The following is a 24181-nucleotide window of genomic DNA, read 5'->3' on the forward strand; positions in this document are numbered from 1 at the left end:
CTTTCCTTACAAGACTAAAACTAATTCTTGGGAATGGACTTCACCTACCACTGTAGTTTTTGCCTCTTATTTAATGTCCCCAAAATTATATCAGCTGCTTAACTTCATGTCCCCTCAATTGACTTTTTTAGCTTTGAATAACTAGACCAGTGAATACAAATATCTGCTGGGATAAAGTGATTTAGTCTTTATGTAACCTGCAATAAGTCTGTCCCATAGTTGTTTCAAGAACACACACAGTATACTTAGCTCTAGTGTCAACTGACCCAGCTTCTTATAACTTTCACTGGTTCTGCAGTTAACCGACTTAATTATAGTATTTTTCAGTATCCCTATGCAAACTTCTGTTCTAAAAACAAAACGAATTGGGTGCTGATCATAGCCATCTTTAACGGGGGAAGTGTGTAATTTCCAAACAAGTGTTTTGCATATTTATCTTTACCATTTTAGAGAGAGGTATAAATCTACCTGTTTACATTATTTTTACAAAATCAGTCATTCATTAAATAATGCTCAAGGTACTCGTAACATTTCATCCATGTGGAATGCACACCAGCCGTAAAGCTAAACTGATAGATTATGCATGGCTTGGTAACTATTTTAGTGACCAAGATATAAAGTAATCTTACAAATTATGAACAATGTAAAAGCTGTGAATAAGTATTAATCATAGTTCTATACATTTTCATGATAGGGCAAGCGTAAAATCTGCTTGCCTGCTCTGTAGTGATATGGCTCAGCTCGGTCAGAGTAAACTGTGTAATAGATCACGTCTCAGCAAGAACACAGAAATGAGATTGATTTGGAAGGAAACGATCTATCAATTTCAAAATGTACAGTTACCCCATAGTATGTTTTTATATCCATTTAATATTGGATAGTTTTGAAAAAAAGCTAGAGATTTTTTACTTGCCCCAAGTAAATAAACAGAATTTTGTATTAAATGCAGTGGCATAATTTCCTTTCAGCAGTAACGTCTATTTATGAATTGTTGTCCTGTTCTGATATAATATGAAAAAGAAATGTCAGTGAAGTTATCAATCATTTCACTTCTAGACAATATTTGCACAGTTTCAACACAGTCGAGAAAAGGCACTCCCATCAGATAATATGAGGCATGCCTTGGCTGAAAGCTTTAAAGATGAACATCGTTTTCAGCTTGGCTTAATGGATGATGCAGCAGAATGCTTTGTGAGTATTTACAGTGGTGTTAATTTGTTTCTTAAGAGTTTTTCTTGTTTGTTGTTTGTTTATTTTTGGTACATTGCCAAATTGGCTCCTTGCATTAAACTCTGACAGCTTACTCTTGCAGAATGGTGGAATAGGTCCTGAAGGATTTATTGTACAAGGGCCTTAATAAATAAATAAAATACAGCACAGTGTTTGATTATTTTTTTACCAAGTGGATATTATGCTTTCACTAGTGATTTTTCTCTGCTCCAGTTGAAAGTACCATCTTATACAAAAATTTCCAAAGTAACCTGCTGAATACAGAGAGAGCATTGAACCCAGTCAGCAGTTGAAACTTGAACTGTGCTCTTCAGATTATCCGAGTTGCCATTATAATGTAACAAAATAAAGTATCCTCTTGATCAATAAGATGTGGTTAACACTGTGAAAGAAACTAACATTTTCATCACATTTACTAAATGTGAGGTAGTCATTTCTGTTTGTATTTCATGTAGTAAAACATAGTTCACACATCTAAGAAATATTTCACTGGCCATGTAAACTACTCAGTTGCCTGGTGTTCGGCTCATTTAATATGTGAGGGTTGTCCACAAAAGATGATTACTTAAAATATTACATAACATGAAATGGTGCCTGCTGATCATAGATTTAAAGTATGACGGTATATATCTGTCTTAAGATTGGTCTACATGAGCATTTATCTGAAATCCTTCTATTGTTTGTTTAGCACCAGAGCGATACTAGAACCAATGGTGGGAATGCTAATATAGACAAAGATCGACTTTTTTACCATGGTGTCATCTAAGGCTCCTCATAGTGTTGGTGGGAGATCCCTGAACATTTTTAATGTAGAGATAGTCTTAAGTTTTCATACAGCTCCTGTCATTCCTGAGGGGCACACTGTTGTACCAATAGCCTCAAATTGTTTTTAATGGCTTGTGACTCAGTGAATGACTTGTATCTTCATTGTATGTCAACTCATGTTTTCCCCACACAAATTTGGGAATGGCTGACACTTTCTCTCCTTTTTGTTTTTTGTAAATTGATCTAGATTATAAGCTCCTTAGTGAAAATGAATCGCCTTGTATCCATGTAGCACTACATTACTGTTAAGTAAACATTCTATCTGTTCCAATATGGTTAAGATTTTTAGAGAGGCTTTAATAAATTATTGATTACTTCGTTTAAGTTATTACTACTCTCCTTCATATTTCATAATGAAACTACTGATACAAGACATTTTGAAATATGAGACAAGTTCTTTAGTGGTGTAAATTGGCACATCTCCGTTGAATTCGAAGGACTTGGCCCTGTTTCTCATGCTCTGAAAAACAATGAAAAAGATTACATACAAGAGAGCTTTTCTAAGCAATGTGCTGATTTGATACCTGATTGCATTAAAGTGATCTAGTAACTAATTACAGTAATTGGTTGCTGAGATGCTTGTTTGTATCGATTAACAAGATTGGTATTGAGCTTAATAGTATTTCATTTTGATTCATGGGATTAATTTTCTGCAAGGAACACTCCATCTGCAACTAGGCCACTGTTCCTCTTGGTTCTAGCTTGATTAGCTCCACCCCCTAGCTGTTAGACAACTTGTGCCTACATAGCACTGACTCGTCTTGCTGCAGTTTGTTGTGTATCCTCAGTTTCAAGATACTTTGCAGTTGATTAGTGAGCTCCTTATTGGAAGAGAGCATCACTATGAAGCAACAACATTTTTTTCAGTGTTTATTACCTGCTGTGTGGGACCTTCACCCTGCCATGAGAAGCCAAGGAAACCCCAAGAAACATAACTCTGTTCTCCCAAATGCGTGGCCTCGGCCAGCACGGGAGGTGCTAGGACTGAGGCAGAGACCTGGAGAAGTATGTAGTGGGGCCAGAGTGGCCTCGCATCGTATTTTTCCCCTCTTTACTCTGTTTACAGGATGGAGGGGAGAGCGCTGTATTTTTCTCTGCTTGAAGTGTCTGCATCACAGGGTATTGTTTAAATAGATTAGACCCTAAACCTCCTTCCTGTTTCCTCCTCACCCCACCTTATTCCCCAAGCACTGTTATGCGTGGTCATTATCCTGAAGGAAGGGCTACCAACGGGCTTTGTACTGATTCTGCCTGGCAGGTATTCCCATCTTTACTCTGATGGAAGGATTCTGAGACAGTGGATGGAAAACGGTGAATTTTATCTTGAAGAGAAGTCCCTTCTCTGATCCAAGAGCAAAGAAAGGGGTTGGGGTTGAGGTTGAAGACCTGGAAACTCTGTGGAAGAGTTGGAAAGTCTAGTGCTCTGGCTTCCTCCTTGCTCAAAGTAATATTGCTGGCAGAAGAACTCTGGTTCTGAAGACAGGCACTCTGTGGCATGTTCATGCTGAGAACTGGCCTGCCAGAACTGAAGAAATCTGCTTCTTTCTCCCTCCCTTACCAGGATCTTGCTGATCCCTGTTGACTTCCCAAGAGATCCTTTTATAAGTTTCTCTTCCAAAGATCCAAACAAAAGCTCCCAGTAACAAAAGTAAGCCAGTAGAGTGTGCCAAGCTAGATAAGTGTTAAATCTCCCCTTTCTTATCTTGGGTGGCAGGTGTGGATTCTTCCAGCAGCACTGGTACACATCCAAGAGACAATAGTTTAAAGGCAGATTCACCAAACCGGTGTACTACACTAGTTTGGCGGGGGGAGGGGGGTAGTTTCTTTCATTTCCCTAGAGTCAGCTGGAGATTTTTGGGATAGAGAAGGCAAAGGCAGTTGGCCCAAGGGATTATAAAGAGGATGGTGATGAATTGTTCTCTATGTTCACTGAAGGTAGGACAAGAAGTCATGGGCTTAATCTGCAGCAAGGGAGATTTAGATTAGCTATTAGGAAAAGATTTTTCTAACTGTAAGGGTAGTTAAGCTCTGGAATAGGCTTCCAGGGATGGACATTAAGTCCCCATTGTTCAAAGCTTTTAAAAACAAATTGGACAAACACCAATCAAGGTGGTCTAGGTTTATTTGGTCCTTGTCACAGCTGACTTGATTTCTTCCAGCCCTAAGTTTCTATGATTGTGGGATACTTTTGGTGAACTTCTGGGACCCAAGTCAAGGGGGCTTCATCTATGCTGCAGAGCAATAGAGGTTGGATCCTGGCTTGACTCTGGCTCAGACCCACCACCTGTGCAGGGCCCTAGGACTCTTGTTCTGAATCGGAGCAATTTGGAGGTTTGGACTCAAGCCTGAGTCTGAGCCTGGGCTTATGTTGCAGTGTAGGCATACCCTTAAAGTACTTCTTGCAGAAAGAGCTTTGGTCCCAGCCTATAAATTGACTTTCTGCGAAGGAGACCACATGTCTGTAAGGCCACTCAGGTAACATTCATTCTATTTTGAAGTTCTGTTTTCTTAATGCTAGAAACTTTGACTGGGTATAGACTGTCATGAACCAGGATAGTGATCAATGCAAATTGCCTGCCAACAGTTAGGAGGTAAATTTTCTGGAGCTAACAAGAGCAGTGGCCAGAATAACACTACTGGTAATATTTAAAATCCATCTATTTACAATATCATCATTTCCTTTAGGAAAATATACTTGAGAGAATTCATTTCCACATTGTGCCAAGCTGTGAAACAGACATGTGCACTTCTAAATCCTGCATCACTCATCAGAAGTTTGCTATGACACTATATGAACAGGTAAGATCTTTGTTACAACTTTATCTGTTCTATTTCCAAATTTATGAATTTGTAAAAATGAAAACATCTTGTTTACTTGCAGTGTGTATGCCGTAGTTGTGGGGCGTCATCCGATCCTTTGCCTTTTACAGAATTTGTGCGCTACATTTCTACAACAGCCCTGTGGTAAGTTCCTTTTCTCCTCATTCCCGTCCAACTCCTCCCTTTCCCCAAAATGCAAAATCCGATGCATATTAGCCCTATAACTGTTCATATTTTGTACATTTTTTCTTTGCTGAAATTGACATATGATAAATGATCCAAAAAATAAAATTTAGATAGTAAACAAGAGGGTGGAGAGGACTTGATTGAGGTATTGAAAATCAAAAGTATGGTGCAAAACTAACCTTTCCTTTTGTTTAACCTGTCATTGAACAAGGAAGTGCTCTAAATTGACTGCTCTTTAATTTGATGTATTAAAAAAATACTTCATGCAGTGCTTATTTCACTGCTGTCATTGACGACTGCAGGAGGATCAAGCACTTACTGGAGCTAGCCTTCTGAGAAGGATTGAAAATTATGGTCACTGAAATAAGAGGAGTAATGCAAATACCTCTCCCCTAATGCCAACTACTGTATCTTTTTCAAATTTCTTATTTATATTTGTATAAACACTTCTGTATATTTCTTGGAACAGCAGACCAGCTGGTCTACTACTGGCAGTAATTTGGATGTACTCTGGGGTAAAGGCAGGAAGGTGGCATGAGAGAAGTATATTTCAGTAGTTGAAGAGTGAGAGAAGCAGTGACCAGACAAGGTTTTAGTCGTGATAATAGAGAGGAAATGATGGATTTTTGAGAAGTTATAGATGGGAAAATAACAGGATTTAGTGGTGTGAATGAAAACAGAAAAATGACAAGGTTATAAGCCCAGGTGACAAGAAAGATGGTGGAATCTTAAGTGAAATTATGATTTTTATGGTCAACATGACAATTCAAATGCTTGTCTTAAGTTTTCTCTTATTAGAAAAACTCTTGAATGTTCCTAAGATAGTTAAAGGTGACATGCAAAGGATTCTTGATTTTTGTTGTTGTTGCTTTTCCTTGAGGTATGAGAGGCTTTTTTGTCTTTGTTGCTATTTCTAAAAGTAAAATGTCGTCATCTCTGGTCTCCTTTCATTTTCCAGGAGTATCTCCAGCATGTCTGTGTTTTTTGTGAACTTTGTGTTACTTGAAAGTGGAGCTGTTTGATTTTTAAATAGAGAGGGCCTTCTTGAGGTTTTTATAATATAAGAAATTCCTCCACAAACACTGAAAATAAACTCTTCGGGTCTTCTTTATATATCCAAAAAACATCATAGAGAAAGGCGCAAAATATTTTTTAAAAATGTTCTCTTGGTGTATTGGGAACTCTTGTATGGAACTGAGATGAAAACTGATGGGCAAACTCCCTGCCTGGTAGGCATTATTTTCCTTTCATGGTTTTTGAAGTCATCCTTCAAAAAGTGGAAGTTAAATCCTATTGAGGAAAATAGAAAGGCGCATAAACTCTGGCAAATGAAGAGTAAAAATATAACTAGGAAGGCCAAAAAAAATTTGAATAACAGGTAGCCAAAGACTCCAAGTAATAGCAAAAAAAAAAACGTTTAAGTACATCAGAAGCAGGAAGCCTGCTAACCAACCAGTGGGGCCACTGGACGATCAAGATGCTAAAAGAACACTCACCGACCATAAGGGCATTACGGAGAAACTAAATAAGTTCTTTGCATTGGTCTTCACAGTTGAGGATGAGAGAGATTCCTAAACCTGAGCCGTTCTTTTTAGGTGACACATCTAAGGAACTGTCCCAGATGAGGTGTCATTAGACAAGGTTTTGGAACAAGTAGATAAAATTAAGCAGTAATAAGTCACAAGGACCAGATGGTAGTCACTCAAGAAATTTGAAGGAACTCCGATGTGAAATTGCAGGACTACTATCTGTAGTTTGTAACCTATCATTTAAATCAGTTTCTGTACCAAATGACTGGAGGATAGCTAATGTGACACCAATTTTTATAAAGGGCTCCAGAGGTGACCCCGGCAATTACAGGCCGGTATGCCTGACTTCAGTACCAGGCAAACTGGTTTGAAACTGTAGTAAAGAACAAAACTGTCAGACACATAGATGAATGTAATTTGTTGGGGAAGTGTCAACGTGGTTTTTGTAAAGGGAAATCATGCCTCACCAATCTACTAGAATTCTTTGAGGGGGTCAACAAGCATGTGGACAAGGGGGATCCAGTGGATAAAAGTGTATTTAGATTTTCAGAAAGCCTTTAACAAGGTCCCTCACTAAAGGCTCTTAAACAAAGTAAGCGGTCATGGGATAAGAGGGAAGGTCCTCTCATGGATTGGTAACCAGTTAAAAGATAGGAAACAGGCAGGAATACATGGTCAGTTTTCAGAATGGAGAGAGGTAAATAGTGCTGTCCCCAGGGGTCTCCATTGGGCCTGGTCCTATTCAACATATTCATAAATGATTTGGAAAAAGGGGTAAAGAGGTGGCAAAATATGCAGATGAAACAAAGCATCAAGATAGTGACGTCCCAGGCAAACTCTGAAGAGCTACAAAAGGATCTCTCAAAATTGGGTGCTTGGGCAATAAAATGGAAGATGAAATTCAATGTTGATTAATGCAAAGTAATGCACATTGGAAAACATAATCCCAACTATATGTATAAAATGATGGGGTCTAGATTAGCTGTTACCACTCAACAAAGAGATCTTGGAGTCATTGTGGATAGTTCTCTGAAAACATCCACTTAAAGTGCAACTGCAATCGAAAAAGCTAATGCAGAACGTTGGGAATCATTAAGAAAGGGATAGAAAATATATTGCCTCTTTTTATAAATTCATGGTATGCCTACATCTTGAATATTGCATGCAGATGTGGTCACCCCATCTCAAAAAAGATATATTGGAATTGGAAAAGGTTCAGAAAAGGGCAATGAACATGATTAGGGATGTGAACAGCTGCCATATGAGGCGAGATTAATAAGATTGGGACTTCTCAGTTTGGAAAAATGATGACTAAGGGGGAAATGATAGAGGTCCATAATCATGACTGGTGTGAAGAAAGTAAATAAGGAAGTGCTATTTACTCCTCTTAACACAAGAACTAGGGGTCACCAAATGAAATTAATAGGCGGCAGATTTAAAACAAATAAAAGGAAGTATTTTTTCACACAACACAGTCAACCTGTGGAACTTCTTGCCAGAGGATGTTGTGAAGGCCAAGACTATAACAGGGTTCAAAAAAGAACTAGATAAATTTATGGAGGATAGGTTATTAGCCAGGATAGGCAGAGATAGTGTCCCTAGCCTCTGTTTGCCAGAAGCTGGGAACGGGTGATAGGGGATGGATCACTTGATGATTACCTGTTCTGTTCATTCCCTCTGAAGCATCTGGCAATGGCCACTGTCGGAAGACAGGATACTGGGCTAGATGGACATTTGGTCTGATCCAGTGGGGCTGTTCTTATGGTTGAAAACAATTACTATACATTAGAGTTAACCTCTAAGTCATCTTTTGCTTCCATCAATTCTAAACTTTTTTTCAGGCTGATAACTTTAACCTCTTACTGAAATTAACTTATTCCATACAAAAATTCTGCTGTTCAGCAGACTCTGCCATAAAATTAGTTGATCTTAGTATAGTTGCTAGTGGACTATCCTCTCACTTGAAACATAATCAGGTCAGGTTTGAGACACATTGCAGTCTTGCTTGTCTGCAGTCCACATTATAATCCTCCTGATCTGGATAGAGGGCTTCAGGGCTGATAATCTACAATTTCAGGAGAACTAAATTCACTAAAGAAAAAATATTAGCAAATATCATTAAGAAAGCAAGGCAATCTTGCATTAATTCTTAGGTATACATTGCAACACTAAATGTTGAGGCATTACTGAGAGAGCTTAAATCTGTTTACTATTAAAGCGGATGATTTCTGGTGAAATGTGTTTCTATTTCATGTTTACAGCAATGAAGTTGACAGAATGATGGAAAGGCATGAGCGTCTCAAGCCAGAAATGTTTGCAGAATTGCTACAGGCAGCAAATACTACTGATGACTTCAGGAAGTGCCCTGTAAGTAGACAGAATAATTTCATTTCTGTGGTTTAGATATAGGAAATAATTTCCTAGGATTCAGATTTGATAATATTTTGGACTGTATTTGAGTGCAGCTCAACTTTGAACATGCAACCACTTGCATCTACCCCCTGAGTGACAGTTTGTCATTACTTACCTACACATGCAGCTATCATCTGTGTGTGAGGGTTTGCGCACGCAAATGGCCATTGTGAAAATGAGGTACTTAAGTCCATGTTTTGTTAGTTGAAACTCTTCACTTACTAAGAAACCACTTACTTGGTTGGATTTGATGAACGTGAATGATAAATGCTGACTAAATGCAGTTTCCTTTAGTCTGATTTTTGGTAGTGTTATGGCTTGATAAAACAGACTGTTCTTCTTCGAGTGCTTGCTCATATCCATTCCAATTAGGTGTGCGCGCGCCGCGTGCACGTTCGTCAGAGACTTTTTACCCTAGCAACACTCGGTGGGCCGGCAGGTCGCCCCCTGGAGTGGCGCCGGTATGGCGCCTGATATATACCCCTGCCGGCCCATCCGCTCCTCAGGTCCTTCTTACCGCCCGTGTCGGTCGTTGGAACAGTGGAGCATGGCTTAGCGGTTCTCCACCTCCCTAGCGATTTCACTCTCTTGTTTAGTTTTGTGTATGTAGTTCTTTTACTGTAGTTCTAGTTAGTATTTAAAGTTAGTTTTTATTAGTTGTGTATATAGTTAAAGAGGATCAGGGCCTCGCCCCTTCTCCTCCCCCGGTACCGGGGCCCACGCCCGGTTCACCGGGTTTCAAGCCTTGTGTGGCCTGTCATCGGCCGATGCCCACAGGAGATCCGCACGACTCCTGTCTGAAGTGCCTAGGCGAATCCCACCTTGCGGACAAGTGCCGGATCTGCAAAGCGTTCAAGCCCCGGACAAAGAGAGAACAGGACATTCGCATAAAACAGCTTTTGATGGAGGCAGCTTTGACTCCTCCATCCTCGGCACCGACTCCGGCACCAGGACCAAGTGCCTCTTCCGCACCGGACCGCCCGGCACCGATAAAGGCTCCTCTTCCCCACTCTTCACCGGCCCAGCACTCCAGCCGGCACTGTTCCCTCTCCCCAAGGAGCAAGAAGCACAAGGCTCCTGCGGCAACTACAGCTACGCTGCAGTCGGAGCGTATCTCCAAGACGGACCGCCCGGCACCGTAATCTGCCGTGGCACCGCTTGTCTCTGCACCGTCGATTCCAGCTTCACAGGACCCGTTGAGTCTGGTGCCTACCAGCTTCCCAGCACCCGCTGTGGTTGAACTCGTCGCGCCCTCGACGCCGGAGACCTTCTCCGCGGCACGCGACCAAATTGCTCTGACTGAGCCCGAATTGCCCCAACCGCCGGTGCGGGTTATTCAGTTGCTGGGCAAGCCCACCATGGTGCGACCATGTTCACCGGGCACCACTGAACACCGTTGGTCCCGCTCCAGATCCCGAGATCACTCTCTGCCTCGACATCGCTCAAGATCCCGGCGCCGCTCACAGTCCTGGTACCGTTCTCCACGAAACCGGTCGTACTCGCGGCACCGCTCGAGATCCCGGTCGCCATCGTGGTACTCTCGGCACCGGTCCAGATCGCGGCACCAATGTACTTACCACAGCCGATCCCAGCACGATGATATAAGGCACCGGTTGACCTCTCGGCACCGCGCTGGTAGCAGGTCCCGGTCCTGCTCCAGATACCGCCACGGTTCCCGATACCGCGTAGAGATGAGCTCTATGGGCGCAGAGACCTGGACCAATCAACATCAGCTCCTCCGTGGCCATCGTATCACCTGTCCGCCTCCTCACACGCGGACAGCGCCTCCTACGGGGGTTCAGATGCGCAGGCCCACCCGGACCATGGACCACCTCAGTGGTCCTTTTGGACGCCTTGGGCCTATCACCAAGCCCAGGGCGAGCCAATGGGCCCAGCACGCTCCAGCCACTTGGAGCACAGTGCACCAGAGGCCACAGTCAGCCGGCCTCCCCCCACTGGTACGGAGGAATACTCTGCGCATCCCCTTGCGCAGCATGACGTTCCGGAAACAGAGGTCCCCCAGGACAAGGCTTCAGTCCAAGACCCACTTATCCCTGGATTATCATCCTCCTCTTCCCTGGATGAGGCGGTAGCGGGCACATCATCTTCGGGGCCCCCGCCAATTGATCTCCGAGCGCATCAGGACCTTCTGCGGCTTGTTGCTCAGAATATAAATCTTCCTGTGGAGGAAGTTCCTGAGGTGGAGGACCCGGCGGTTAGCATATTATCCACGGAAGCACTGACGAGGGTAGCCCTCCCCTTCATCAAATCGATCCAAGCCAAAGCAGACACCATCTGGCAGTCCCTGGCTTCCATCCCACCCACAGCCAGGGGAGTGGAACGAAAATACATGGTGCTGTCTAAGGGGTATGAGTACCTCTACGTGCACCCCGTCCCCTGCTCGTTGGTGGTACAGTCAGTCAACGAACGGGAGCGCCACAGCCAGCAAGCTCCCACACCAAAATCTAGGGAGGACAGGCGCATGGATTTGCTGGGCTGGAAAATCTACTCTGCGGGAGGCCTTCAGCTCTGCGTGGCAAACCAACAGGCCCTCTTAGGCCGATACAGCTACAACACCTGGGAAGCTGTGGGCAAGTTTACCGAGTTGGTTCCCCAGGACTCCCGTCAGGAGTTTATAGCTCTCCTACAGGAGGGGAAGAGGGTTTCGAGAACCTCACTGCAAGCCTCCTTAGATGCCGCCGATTCGGCAGCCAGAATGGTCGCCTCTGGCATAGCTATGTGCCGCATATCTTGGTTACAAGTGTCTGGCCTACTGCCTGAGCTACAATATACCATCCAAGACTTGCCATTCGACGGGCAAGGTCTATTCTCACAAAAGACAGACCCCAGACTACAGAGTCTGAAGGACAACCGGGTTATCATGCGTTCGCTGGGAATGCATACACCCCAGACTCGGAGACAGTCCTTCCGCTCCCAACCTCAGCGCCCTTACCCCCTGCCTCGGCCAAGACAGGATCTTGCCCAGCGACGAGGCCGCGCTACCCGCAGATGTCAGTCTGGACCTCAAGGGGGCAACAATTCGGGTCCCACCAAACCACCACCGGGACCCAAAGCAAACTTTTGAGGGTGCGCCTGAGAGCAGAGTACCAATTCCCTCCCTGGATCCTCTTAATTTTTACAACCGCCTCTCCCCGTTCCTCCCAGCGTGGTCCCAGCTGACCTCAGATCGTTGGGTCCTACGCACGGTGGAGCTTGGATACCATCTTCAGTTTATTTCTCCCCCCCCTTCCAACCCCCCTACTCGTCCCTCTTCAGGGACCTCTCTCACAAGCAACTCATCATTCAGGAGGTTCGCAAGCTCCTCTTGATCGGAGCTATAGAGGAGGTGCCAGAGGAGTTAAGGAGCAAGGGGTTTTATTCCCGGTATTTCTTAATCCCCAAGTCAAAAGGGGGCCTCCGGCCCATCCTGGACCTGCGAGGACTGAACAAATTCATCAAAAAGTTCAAGTTCCGCATGGTATCCTTAGGAACCATCATTCCTTCCCTGGATCCCGGAGATTGGTACGCCGCTCTCGACATGAAGGATGCATATTTCCACATTGCAATTTATCCCCCACACAGGAGGTATCTGTGTTTTGTGGTAAATCAGGGTCACTACCAGTTTACTCTCCTTCCCTTTGGTCTTTCCTCGGCCCCTCGCGTTTTCACGAAGTGTATGGCGGTAGTCGCTGCTTCCCTGCGCCGTCGTCGAATACACGTCTTCCCTTACCTCGACGACTGGCTTATCCAAGGGACTTCGGAGGCGCAGGTGCTCGGCCATGTTGCCATCATCAGGGAGCTGTCTGTGCGTCTAGGCTTGATCAAAAACTTGGACAAGTCCACCCTGGTGCCTACGCAGAGGATAGAATTTATCGAGGCAATGCTGGACTCCAACCTTGCAACAGCCAGTTTACCCCTGCACCGGTTCCAAGCCATAGTCTCCCTTGTCGAAAGTCTGCAAAGCTTTCCAACCACTTCTGCTCGTACTTGCCTTGCTCTCCTGGAGCACATGGCTGCATGCACTTTCGTCACAAGGCATGCCAGACTGCGCATGCTCCCTCTGCAAACCTGGCTCGCGTCAGTCTATCGGCTAGGCAGGGATGCCATAGACGCAATCCTGACAATTCTGCCGGATGTTCTAGGCTCTCTTGACTGGTGGAAGACGTCTTCCTGAGTGTATGCGGGCCTGCCGTTTCATCCTCCCCAACCCTCCGTGTCCCTAACAACGGACGCGTCCTCGCTGGGCTGGGGTGCCCACCTAGGGCTCCTGCGCACCCAAGGCCTCTGGTCACCACGGGAACTGACGCGCCACATCAATGTGCAAGAGCTGAGAGTGGTCCGGCTGGCATGCCAAGCGTTTCAGCGCCATCTACACGGCCATTGTGTTGCGGTGTTCACGGACAACACAACGGCCATGTATTACATCAACAAGCAGGGCGGGACCCGGTCCTCCCCTCTGTGTCAGGAAGCAATACGCCTGTGGGACTCCATACATCTAGTGGCCTCCTTTCTCCCGGGGCTATGGAACACCCTCATGGATCACCTGAGCAGATCCTTCCTATCTCACGAATGGTCCATCCGTCCGGACGTTCTCCATTCGATTTTCTGGAGGTGGGGATTTCCCTACATAGACCTGTTTGCATCCAGAATGAACAGGAAATGCCAGGTGTTCTGCTCTCTACAAGGTCGCTCCCCGGGCTCCCTGTCGGACGTGTTCCTGATCCCGTGGACGAGCCGCCTCTGTTACGCCTTTCCACCCTTCCCTCTTGTCCACCGAGTCCTGCTCAAACTCCGAAGGGACAGAGCTCGCCTCATCCTGATCGCTCCGGCTTGGCCGAGGCAGCACTAGTACACCATGCTGCTCGACCTGTCCCTGGCAGACCCAATTCCCCTGCCGCTTTGGCCGGACCTGATCACACAAGACTTTGGCAGGATGCAGCATCCGGACCTGCAGTCCCTTCATCTGACTGCATGGCTCCTGTCTGGTTAAACCAGTCGGAGTTGCGCTGTTCCACCGCAGTACAGCAGGTGTTGCTGGGTAGCAAAAAGCCCTCCACGCGCTCGACATACCTCGCAAAACGGAAGCGCTTCTGCCACTGGTGTAACCAGCACCGCCATTCTCCGCATTCTGCATTAGTCCCCACTATCCTGGACTACGTGTGGTCTCTCAAACAGCAGGGGTTGGCGATCTCCTCTCTGCGAGTACATCTTGCGGCTATATCCACCTTCCATCCTGGCAAAGCTGGCAGTTCCGTTTTTCCCCACCCTATAGTTTCAAGATTCCTCAAGGGCTTGGAGCGACTATACCCACAGGTCAAACGGCCTACCCCTACCTGGGACCTGAACCTCGTCTTAACCAGGCTCATGGGGCCCCCTTTCGAGCCTTTGGCCACATGCTCGCTGCTTTACCTGTCCTGGAAAGTAGCTTTCCTAGTCGCTATCACCTCGGCTAGATGAATCTCGGAGCTTCGTGCATTGACTGTAGATCCTCCATATACTGTGTTCCATAAGGACAAGGTACAGCTGCGACCACACCCGGCATTCGTCCCTAAGGTCGTCTCCGCCTTTCACGTCAATCAGGACATCTTCCTGCCAGTCTTTTGTCCAAAGCCGCGTTCATCGCGACGAGAGCAACAGCTCCATACCTTGGATGTCTGCAGGGCTCTCGCCTTCTACATCGAGAGGACCAAGCCCTTCCGACGCTCACCTCAGCTATTTGTGGCGGTGGCGGAACGTATGAAGGGCATGGCAATCTCCTCCCAGCATATTGCATCTTGGGTTACATCGTGTATTCGGGCTTGCTATGACTTGGCTCATACTCAGTCGGGCCATCTCACTGCCCATTCTACCCGGGCTCAAGCCTCATCTGCCACGTTCCTGGCCCATGTTCCCATACAGGACATCTGCCGTGCGGCCACCTGGTCTTCCATCCATACATTTGCATCGCACTACGCATTGGTCCAACAGTCTAGAGACGATGCCACCTTTGGCTCAGCGGTCTTACGTTCCGCAACGTCTCGCTCCGACCCCACCGCCTAGGTAAGGCTTGGGAATCACCTAATTGGAATGGATATGAGCAAGCACTCGAAGAAGAAAAGACGGTTACTCACCTTTGTAACTATTGTTCTTCGAGATGTGTTGGTCATATCCATTCCACACCCGCCCTCCTTCCCCACTGTTGGAGTAGCCGGCAAGAAGGAACTGAGGAGCGGATGGGCCGGCAGGGGTATATATCAGGCGCCATACCAGCGCCACTCCAGGGGGCGACCTGCCGGCCCACCGAGTGTTGCTAGGGTAAAAAGTCTCCGATGAACGTGCACGTGGCGCTCGCACACCTAATTGGAATGGATATGAGCAACACATCTCGAAGAACAACAGTTACAAAGGTGAGTAACCGTCTTTTTTTCATCTCAAGTTTCTTCTTTCTTGCTTGTGTCTGCCTTTCTCTCACTCTGTGTCTCTCTTATAATTGTCTGCCTTTGTGTTCTAGTATTGTTTGTTTCAGGGCCACAGAGAAATATTCCCGAAAAATACTAAACAGGGATCAAAGAGAAGAAAATAATAAAGTCTGTGTCCTCCATCTCATAAGTTTGCCGTGAGTGGCTGGGGGAATTAATCTTAGCTGACTTTGAAGATGACATAATCAGGATGTGTGTCTAGTGTACTATAACAGTATGAGATTACATAGCTTCGTGGTTGCTACTCACTATTTAGAGGTCATAAATTAAAACTTGAGGCTAGGAAAAGTGTGGAACTTCTTTATTTTTATTCTGGTCATCCAATAACTTTCTCATTTTCTTAGTTGTTGGCATGTTCAATCTTTTCCGTCTCACTTTTTTCTTCTAGAGTAACTGTGGTCAAAAAATAAAAATCCGTCGTGTTCTCATGAACTGCCCTGAGATTGTGACAATCGGTTTAGTCTGGGATTCGGAACATTCTGACCTGACCGAAGATGTCATGCGGAATCTGGCAACACAACTTTATCTTCCTGGGGTATCTGAATTAAAACTAATCTATCTTGTGTTTTAAATTTCAGTCCCAACAGCTGATGCATCATACTCATGCCTTTCCTCATATCTTTTTTTTTTTCTTAAAGTAAGTTTTTATATATACGTATATAGTTGATCATAAGCCCGGTTCATTTATAAGCCAACCCCCCAAGATGGATAAGTAAAAAACGGAGAATTTTTATAACCTGTTCATAAGTCGACCCTATAATCCAGCGGTCAGCAAACTTTGGCTCCCAGGCCATCAGGATAAGCTGCTGGTGGGCTGAGATGGTTTGTTTACCTCAAGTGTCCGCAGGTGCGGAGGTAAATCTAAGTAAACAGTGTCCCAGCGTGCCAGCTACTTACCCTGACAGGCGGGGACAGCAACTGGTGGGGAAATTTTTTTGGGGGGAGAAGCTGGGAGTTGGAGGAGTAACCCCTGTGACCACCCCTCACATGACCCCACCCCAGCCTGGGACCCCCCCCCCCCATCCTGTTCCTTCCCATCTTATCTGGGGAGGGTCGAGGAGGATGTATCTGACCTGGCTGGAGCTGCTCTGGCAGGCTGGGCAGCACAGACGCAGCCTCCTTTGGTGGGCCAGACCGGGCAGTGCGGCCACAGCATGTTTCAGTGGCTGCGGCTGGTCGGGCGGCACGGCCCCGGCGGGTTGCCAGCCCTGGAGCTGCAGCTGCTTCAGAGGCTGAGGGGAGAGCAGTGTGGAGAGACTCTGGCATTGTCTCTTCCCTTCTGTCTCTGCTGGCGGTGCTGCCTCTCCTTGCTCCCCCTGTTGGAGGGAGAGGCTGTGTCCCACCTCTCCCTCGCTATACCTGTTCATAAGCCAACCTCCTTCTCTGGTGCTTCCCTTTTTTACTAAAAAAATTCGGCTTATGAACGAGTATATACGGAAACTAACTTTGGAATTAAAATTAACAATTAAAAAATAGATCAGGGAGTATATTTTGTGTGAACTAAATCTTCACTACACATCTGTGAGGTAAAGTGGTGGTAACCCCATTTTACATTTGGGGAACTGAAGCATCGAGAGTAATGGCAAAATTGTCAAGTGTTTGCTAACTTGAGACTGCTAGGGCCTGATTTTCAGACTTCATGGCATTTTTCTAATGTGTTATATGTTCAAGACACAGGTCTAATTGACATTGAGTACCCAAAACATAAACACAGAGTGAGCGGCCACTTGTGAAAAACTTGGTTTCAGTGACTCCAAAGTATCAGTTCTCCAGGGTGACAGTCAACTTCCTTAACCATGAGGCCATCCTTTCTTTTCCTGCCGTCGTCACCTCATTCACTGTATACCTTCAAACTTCTGCAATAAATGAAGTAAAAGTCCTACAAACATAAGTGTCCCTCATCACACAATGGATTAGTTCTCTGAGACATGCATGCAACCTTGACTTAATCTAACTTTACAACCTCAGATGTGCTTTTTCTTTAATCTATACATAATCATTTTTACAGCTGTTCTATAGGGTTACAGATGAACAGGCCAAAACTAGTGAACTTTTTCTTGTGGGGATGATTTGCTACACAAGTCGACATTACTGTGCCTTTGCCTTTCATACCAAGAGTTGCAAGTGGGTGCTGTTTGATGATGCGAATGTGAAAGAGGTAGGCTTTCCATTATTGATGCTAGATTTAATGACCTTTTATTTTTTTAATGGTACATTGTGCCCCAAATATAATTTTTTCTGCATTAGAACATAACTTATTTTTTTGACACCAGACTTAAAACACAGATTTCCTCATTTTCATGAAAAGTAGTTTGACAAGTCAGTTTTAAGTATTTTAAAAAAAAAAAGCACAACTTCACTGTTCTTAAATGTGCAATAATTGGATAGTAGATGTTAGTGTGATTTTTACTTAAAAATATAGGTTTAATAATGAATGATAAAATCTGTTGATGGCTGTATTTGTGGTGTGTTGATGTTTAGTTTGCTAACTTTATGTAAATGCTTGCTTTTCTGCTCTAACTTCTATAAATTTAAAATTAGTAGTACAGCTGCAGTTGTGCTGTGTTTTTAGGATTAAAAAAAATAAAAGTATGAAGATATACTTATCTCATAGAACTGGAGGGGACCCTGAAAGGTCATTGAGTCCAGTCCTCTGCCTTCACTAGCAAGACCAAGAACTGATTTTGCCCCAGATTCCTAAGTGGCACACTCAAGGTTTGAATTCTGAAACCACTGAGCAATCAATCCCTCCTCCATGATCAGACATTCAATTTGGTTTATTAAGGTATGCTTATAATTGGATTTAAGTACTAGTTAATTTTATATTTGCAAAAATATGGGCATTTTCTTATTAGGTTGGAACAAAATGGAAAGATGTGGTCTCCAAGTGCATTCGATGTCACTTTCAGCCATTGCTGCTATTTTATACTAACCCCGATGGTACAGCTGTATCGACAGAAGATGCCCCAAAGCATATAATTCACTGGTCTCATCACAAAGCAGCTGCAGGAGATGACCTGGGTAATAAAGTTTTGACTAACACTGTTTTTTATAGAATATGACCAATATCTGGAGGTAATTGATTAACTGTCCTGAGCTTAAGTGCCTTTATCAATAATTATCTAAATGTCCTGATAGCATTTGGTGTGTGTATACTTTCAAAAATAATGTTCTGTTTCAAATGTTAGAATCTGGATTGAGACAAAGTTAAAGGATTCCTAACTAGAAACATTCTTTAACTGTAAAAACACAAATGGCTAAAACACTAAAACTACACATTGGAAGCATATGGTAAATCTTACTTCTGTAAGTTGATACCGTCAACCTGTGGGACTCTTTGCCAGAGGATGTTGCGAAGGCAAAGACTATACTGGGGTTCAAAAAAGAACTGGGTACATTCATGAAGGATATATCCATCAATGGCTGTTAGCTAGGACGGACAGGGATGGTGTCCCTAGCCTCTGTTTGCCAGAAGCTGGGAATGGGCGACAGGGGATGGATCACTTGATGATTACCTATTCTGTTCATTCCCTCTGAAGCACCTGGCATTGTCCACAGTCGGAAGACAGGGTACAGGCTAGATGGACCGTTGTTCTGACCCAGTATGACTGTTCTTATGGCCTTATGTTGACCTAAGTGATCTCACTTAACCAAGAAAGAGAGAACTCTGATTTTTCTATTGTGTGGTGGTCTGTTTTGTTTGTGACTAAATAGTATAACTAATAGTATTTAATTGTTAAATAGTATTTAATATGTAGTCATGGCATGTTTTGTCTGCATGAGAGTAGATAGGTGATGGTATATATGTATTGTTTTTTTGGATACCCCAAAAATAGTGTAAACAGGAAAAAATGTTTTGAGGAAAAACTGAGCAAGTGATGATGGTTCAGAACCTTGAGCAAGTGATGACGGTTTAGAACCTTGAAGACTTGAGGTTGCAGGAAACCTATTATTTAGGGATTCATTATGGAAGGGCAGCGTAGTCTCCCTGCCTGGTCAGAATCTAGCCCTTTGACTGTGCAGTGTTTGGCTATTTTCTAGTGGTCCTGTCTGTGTTACAAAATTTGAAAGTGATGATGAAAGGTTAATTGGATTTGGCCTGTTCCCATTCACTTCGTGAACTGTTGCCTGATGGTGATAGTCTAAGGAAGAAAATCAGAAGTGAAGGCCATCACCATATTTATATTGACAAATTGTATAATATGTAACATTACAAAAATCTTCTTGTATGCCCCAAACTATTAAGTGAACTAAGTAAAACTTAAAGTAATCCAAAACTATACTTTCTAATTCTTGAAATTAAAAATAAATGTGAAGATGTAAATGAGCAAGAATTTCATTTCCGAAGATTAATGATGTGTAATGTTATAGGATTTGAGAAATCATCCGTTCCAAAGTCAGATCACACAAAAGAGAATGGATTTGGAGAATGTGCTGGTCAGAAGAGCATTAAAAAATTTCAGACAGACAGTTCAGCATTCAGTAGAAGCCATATTCAAGCAAGTGGTGGTAGAGTGCCAGGTAATTAAATATGTAATTTCCTAACTCTCTTTTACAGCAATGTTATTTTGGATACATTTTCTTTAGCTGCAAAGCTTATTCTGAAATAGTTCCATCATTGGTACTGAACTTTCAGTCCACCTACCATGAAGACTGATTAAATGACATGTGAAAAACTAATTTGAACTTAGTCACTGTATGACTAAGTTCTCCACTGCCCTCCTGCCCCAATAAAAATCCACTATTGTAGTAATATGTTGGATTGGACTCTGTAGTTATTGACTGTAATTCTTTGCTTTTAAATTGATCTTTCCTGTCCTATGTTTGGAAAGCATAAGTAGCAATAGTCCACTTCCTTTTTATGGTGGGCTTCTACTATATTTGTTAAAACATCAGTCCATTTTTATGTGTAAATTAGATTTTCAGGTTAAGACAAATTACAAAATTCTCGTATCAGGATATCACAATTGGGTGACGCCGATGCAGGAAGGACACAGCTTGCCCTCACTTCCATCTCCTCCCCCTCATTGGGTTGCCAATGTGGTTTACACCTTAAAGACCAGTAAGAGAGAAGGAATGAAGGACCTAGACAAGAGAAACTGATTCTGCTTAATTAAGAGATTTCTTTTCTCTATTAATTACCCCCTCCTGTCTCCCAATGTCTAAATCAGGGGTCAGCAACCTTTCAGAAGTGGTGTGCAGAGTCTTCATTTATTCACTCTAATTTAAGGTTTCACATGCCAGTAATACATTTTTAACATTTTTAGAAGGTCTCTTTCTATAAGTCTATAATATATAACTAAATTATTGTTGTATGTAAAGTAAATAAGGCTTTTAATGTTTAAGAAGCTTCATTTAAAATTAAATTAAAATGCAGAGCCCCCTGGACTGGTGGACAGGACCCGGGTAGTGAGAGTGCCACTGAAAATCAGCTCGCGTGCCGCCTTCGGCACCCGTGCCATAGGTTGCCTACGCCTGGTCTAGATGTTAGCTAAAATTATTTTCTTCTTACCACTTGGAGCCAGACTCGATGGCTAAAGTACTTTTTTCTTTCACTGTAAATTTTAAAAATGTTCAACTTGCTATTAACTCACTTGGGACTGATGGTGACCCAAAAATGAACACTGCTCACTGACTGGGAACATCAGTTTAAATAAAACAGATTTGATTCTTTACTTGAAACTCCACTATATTCTCAAAAACAAAGCCTTGCTTTTGATGAAGTAATTTAATATTAACCCTCTGCTTTTTTTTAGTATGAGCCCTAAAGGTTAATTTTCATTCAGGTCAAATAGTTTTAGATCCAGAGGGAAAACATGTAGTATGTTCAACAGTTGCAATTAAACCTTGCTTACATGAAACACAATCAATGTACATATTTTGTCAAATTTATAAGTTTATATTTGTAAGGATCCTTTTAAGGTAAGTATTATATATAATTGTATTAATTAACCTTAATGGATTTTGCTGTGTGCAGACTGTTCTGAATTTTTAAAATTTGAGGTAGATAGGTGGTGGTGTAGCCTTCACTAGAATGTGAAAGTATAGTAAGTGTAATTGTACATGCTTTTTGCCATGGCTATTTAGAGAAGATGCAATAATGAATATTTTTGCAGTTAAGTTAGGGCACAGTGATCAGAAGGACAAATTAAAGGACATCTCCAAAGAGTGTGCCCAGAAGGCAGTTGATATGAGAAACTTTTCATCCTACCTAAGAAAAGAGGCAGATAGAGGACCAAGAAGAGACTCTGGGAGACGTAGAGGTACAATTTAAAAATTAAACTTTAGAAACAAATGGCGGAAATATCAGTTTGTCTAGATTAAAAATGTTATGTGCTAAATTTGCTATTTAGATAAAGGAAAAAAAATCAAGATTAAAGTCTCCACTTTTACAGATGTTTTTAAAATTTGTGCCATTTGACTTTTTTTTTTCCTCCCTTTCCCCTTAAATTGTTACGGCATAGCAGGAATAAATAGCTGTCTTATGCACAACAATGTCAGACAGGGAAGATTTTTATTAAAAGAATGTACTTGAAAGGAGAACTTCAATGGAGCTTCTTTTTTTTCTTTTCTTTCGTTTTACAAGATCTAATAGGGGAAGACCGCTCTCATTTTAAGTCAGGATCACCCCCTGCTGGAAATGGATTTAGACACTACACTGATCAGCGGCTATATGGTAGCCAGGGAAGAGGACCCTACAAACATGAAAGAGTACCAAACCAAACCAGGCCTTCTGCACGTGTCTTAGGATCAAATAAAAGAGAAGTTTTTCCTGCTGGGGAGAAAACGATGAGCAGGGTTAGGGCTGACAGTGCCACTGGCTATGATACAGACAGCAGCCAAGACTCTAGGGAAAAAGGAAGTATCAGCAGAAGCAGAAACAGAGGTTGGAAACCTATGCGAGAGACACTAAATGTGGACAGCATTTTCATTGAGACTGACAAGCAGCAGCATAGCCCACAGCATAAGACAAATCCAAGCAGTAAACCTAAACATGAAAAGGAGCGGAGCTTTAACAATTGGCCAAAAGAGAACCAAACCCAGAAAGGGTTAATGACTATTTATGAAGACGAAACAAAACAGGAGACAGGAAGTCGGAGTTCCTTGGATTCGGAAGGAAAAGGAAATACTGAGAAAATTCAAGGATTTACGGAGAGACAAGTCCATGCTGACAGTTGGCAAATGCAAAGGACTGAGTCTGGATATGAAAGTAGTGATCATATCAGCAATGAATCTGCCAATCTGGATTCGCCTATTGTTGAAGGAACTAGCCCATTGGACATCAAGAGTATTAAAGAAACTGTTTCCTGCAGGTAATGCTAACAAATTCTCTAAATAAGAGTCTTAACGAAGTGTGAATTGTTTTAGTGCCATGTGGTGTTTTCTGGATTGTGGGTAAAGTTAACTGTCTGAAATATTCAATCTTTTATTATAGGCAACAGTTGTAGAAAACTAGGAAAGGTTGAAATTGGGTCCTAGAGAGTGGGAGGGGTTGTGTAGAAAACAAATACGAAGTCAAACTGTGAGACTAATTATGAATTCTGTATAATCACCATGGCCCAACACTTTCACCATTCAAAACTCTCATTAACTCTTATGAGACTTGTACACGTAAGGGCTGCAGAATTGGTCCCTTAGTGAGTAGAATTTATGGGAAGGCTGATGGACAAATCTGTGAGAATGGTGTGACAGCAATGTTGCATGTAATCTAGAATGAAACATTTAGTAGGATTTTAGATGTACATCTTGCAGTTCAGCGGGTAAAGTGCGCCAAATAAATCTGTGTCTCAGAGCTTATGTAAATGCATACGTTGGTACAATTAACACACTAGTTTAACAAATCCTAGGCATTATTAAACATTTTTGCAAACTGTAATATACAGAAACAATGAACATAAGATGATATAAACCTTTAACAGCTTGTTTTCATGGCTCTCTAACACTGAAGACCTGAAGCAGTGTTTTCAACCTGCTAGGCATCTAAATTTTCTCTTCCGTTGAACCATGTTTTTTTTAAAAAGCTAATATGTTACACAAAGCTCTGCCACTTAAAATGGTCCTTGCCTTCCTAGCTGATAAATACTTTTGGTAGTAGAAATACTGCAGATAAATAACTAAATTTCAATGACAAGTTGCTTATGCCATTTTTATATGTACTTTTCTAAGGCTGTGTCTACACTGCACACCTTTCAGTGGCACAGCTGTGCTGCTACAACGGTGCTGCAGTAAGCTACACTGACTGAATAGCCACTCTTCATTGTCAGGAGAGAGCTCTCCTGCTGACAAAATAAAACAACCTCCAGTGAGGGGCGGTAGCTTTGTCAGTGGGAAAGCATTTCCCGCTGACAGAGCACTGCCTACAGCGGCGCTTTTTATTGGTAAAACATTTGTTGGTTGGAGGTGTCTTTTCACACCCCTGACCGAGAACTTTTACTGACGGAAGTGCAGTGAAGACAGAGCCTAAATCATTAATGGACTAGTGGAAAGCAGTTTCAGTGATTTCTTGATTTAACACAACTCTGTCTGAGGGAACTTATTGAGACTGCTTTCAGGATGTAAGGGGAAAAACAACTTGAAAGATACAGTGTCTGTGTATTCCAGTAGGCTCTTAGGGTCCATCTACACAGCAGTTAAACAGCTGCAGTTGGCCCCCAGGTCAGCTGACTCTGGCTTGCGAGGCTCAGTCTGTGGGACTGTAAAATTCCTGTGTAGACATTCAGG

General features: G+C 43.2%; 1 protein-coding gene across 1 annotated transcript in view; it reads left to right on the forward strand.

Annotated features, from left to right (window-relative positions):
- USP53 (ubiquitin specific peptidase 53) overlaps positions 1 to 24181 on the forward strand; it is a 69986-nt gene that overhangs the window by 25947 nt on the left and 19858 nt on the right. The window contains exons 4-13 of the mRNA XM_050946241.1: positions 1057 to 1191; positions 4741 to 4854; positions 4937 to 5019; positions 8852 to 8957; positions 15849 to 15995; positions 17469 to 17618; positions 18316 to 18481; positions 19832 to 19981; positions 21577 to 21723; positions 22047 to 22773. Of these exons, the coding sequence (XP_050802198.1) occupies positions 1057 to 1191; positions 4741 to 4854; positions 4937 to 5019; positions 8852 to 8957; positions 15849 to 15995; positions 17469 to 17618; positions 18316 to 18481; positions 19832 to 19981; positions 21577 to 21723; positions 22047 to 22773 (1925 nt within the window). The remainder of the gene's footprint in view (positions 1 to 1056; positions 1192 to 4740; positions 4855 to 4936; positions 5020 to 8851; positions 8958 to 15848; positions 15996 to 17468; positions 17619 to 18315; positions 18482 to 19831; positions 19982 to 21576; positions 21724 to 22046; positions 22774 to 24181) is intronic.

The sequence above is a fragment of the Gopherus flavomarginatus genome, chromosome 3 (genome assembly GCF_025201925.1).
Source record: "Gopherus flavomarginatus isolate rGopFla2 chromosome 3, rGopFla2.mat.asm, whole genome shotgun sequence".
Lineage (NCBI taxonomy): Eukaryota > Metazoa > Chordata > Testudines > Testudinidae > Gopherus > Gopherus flavomarginatus.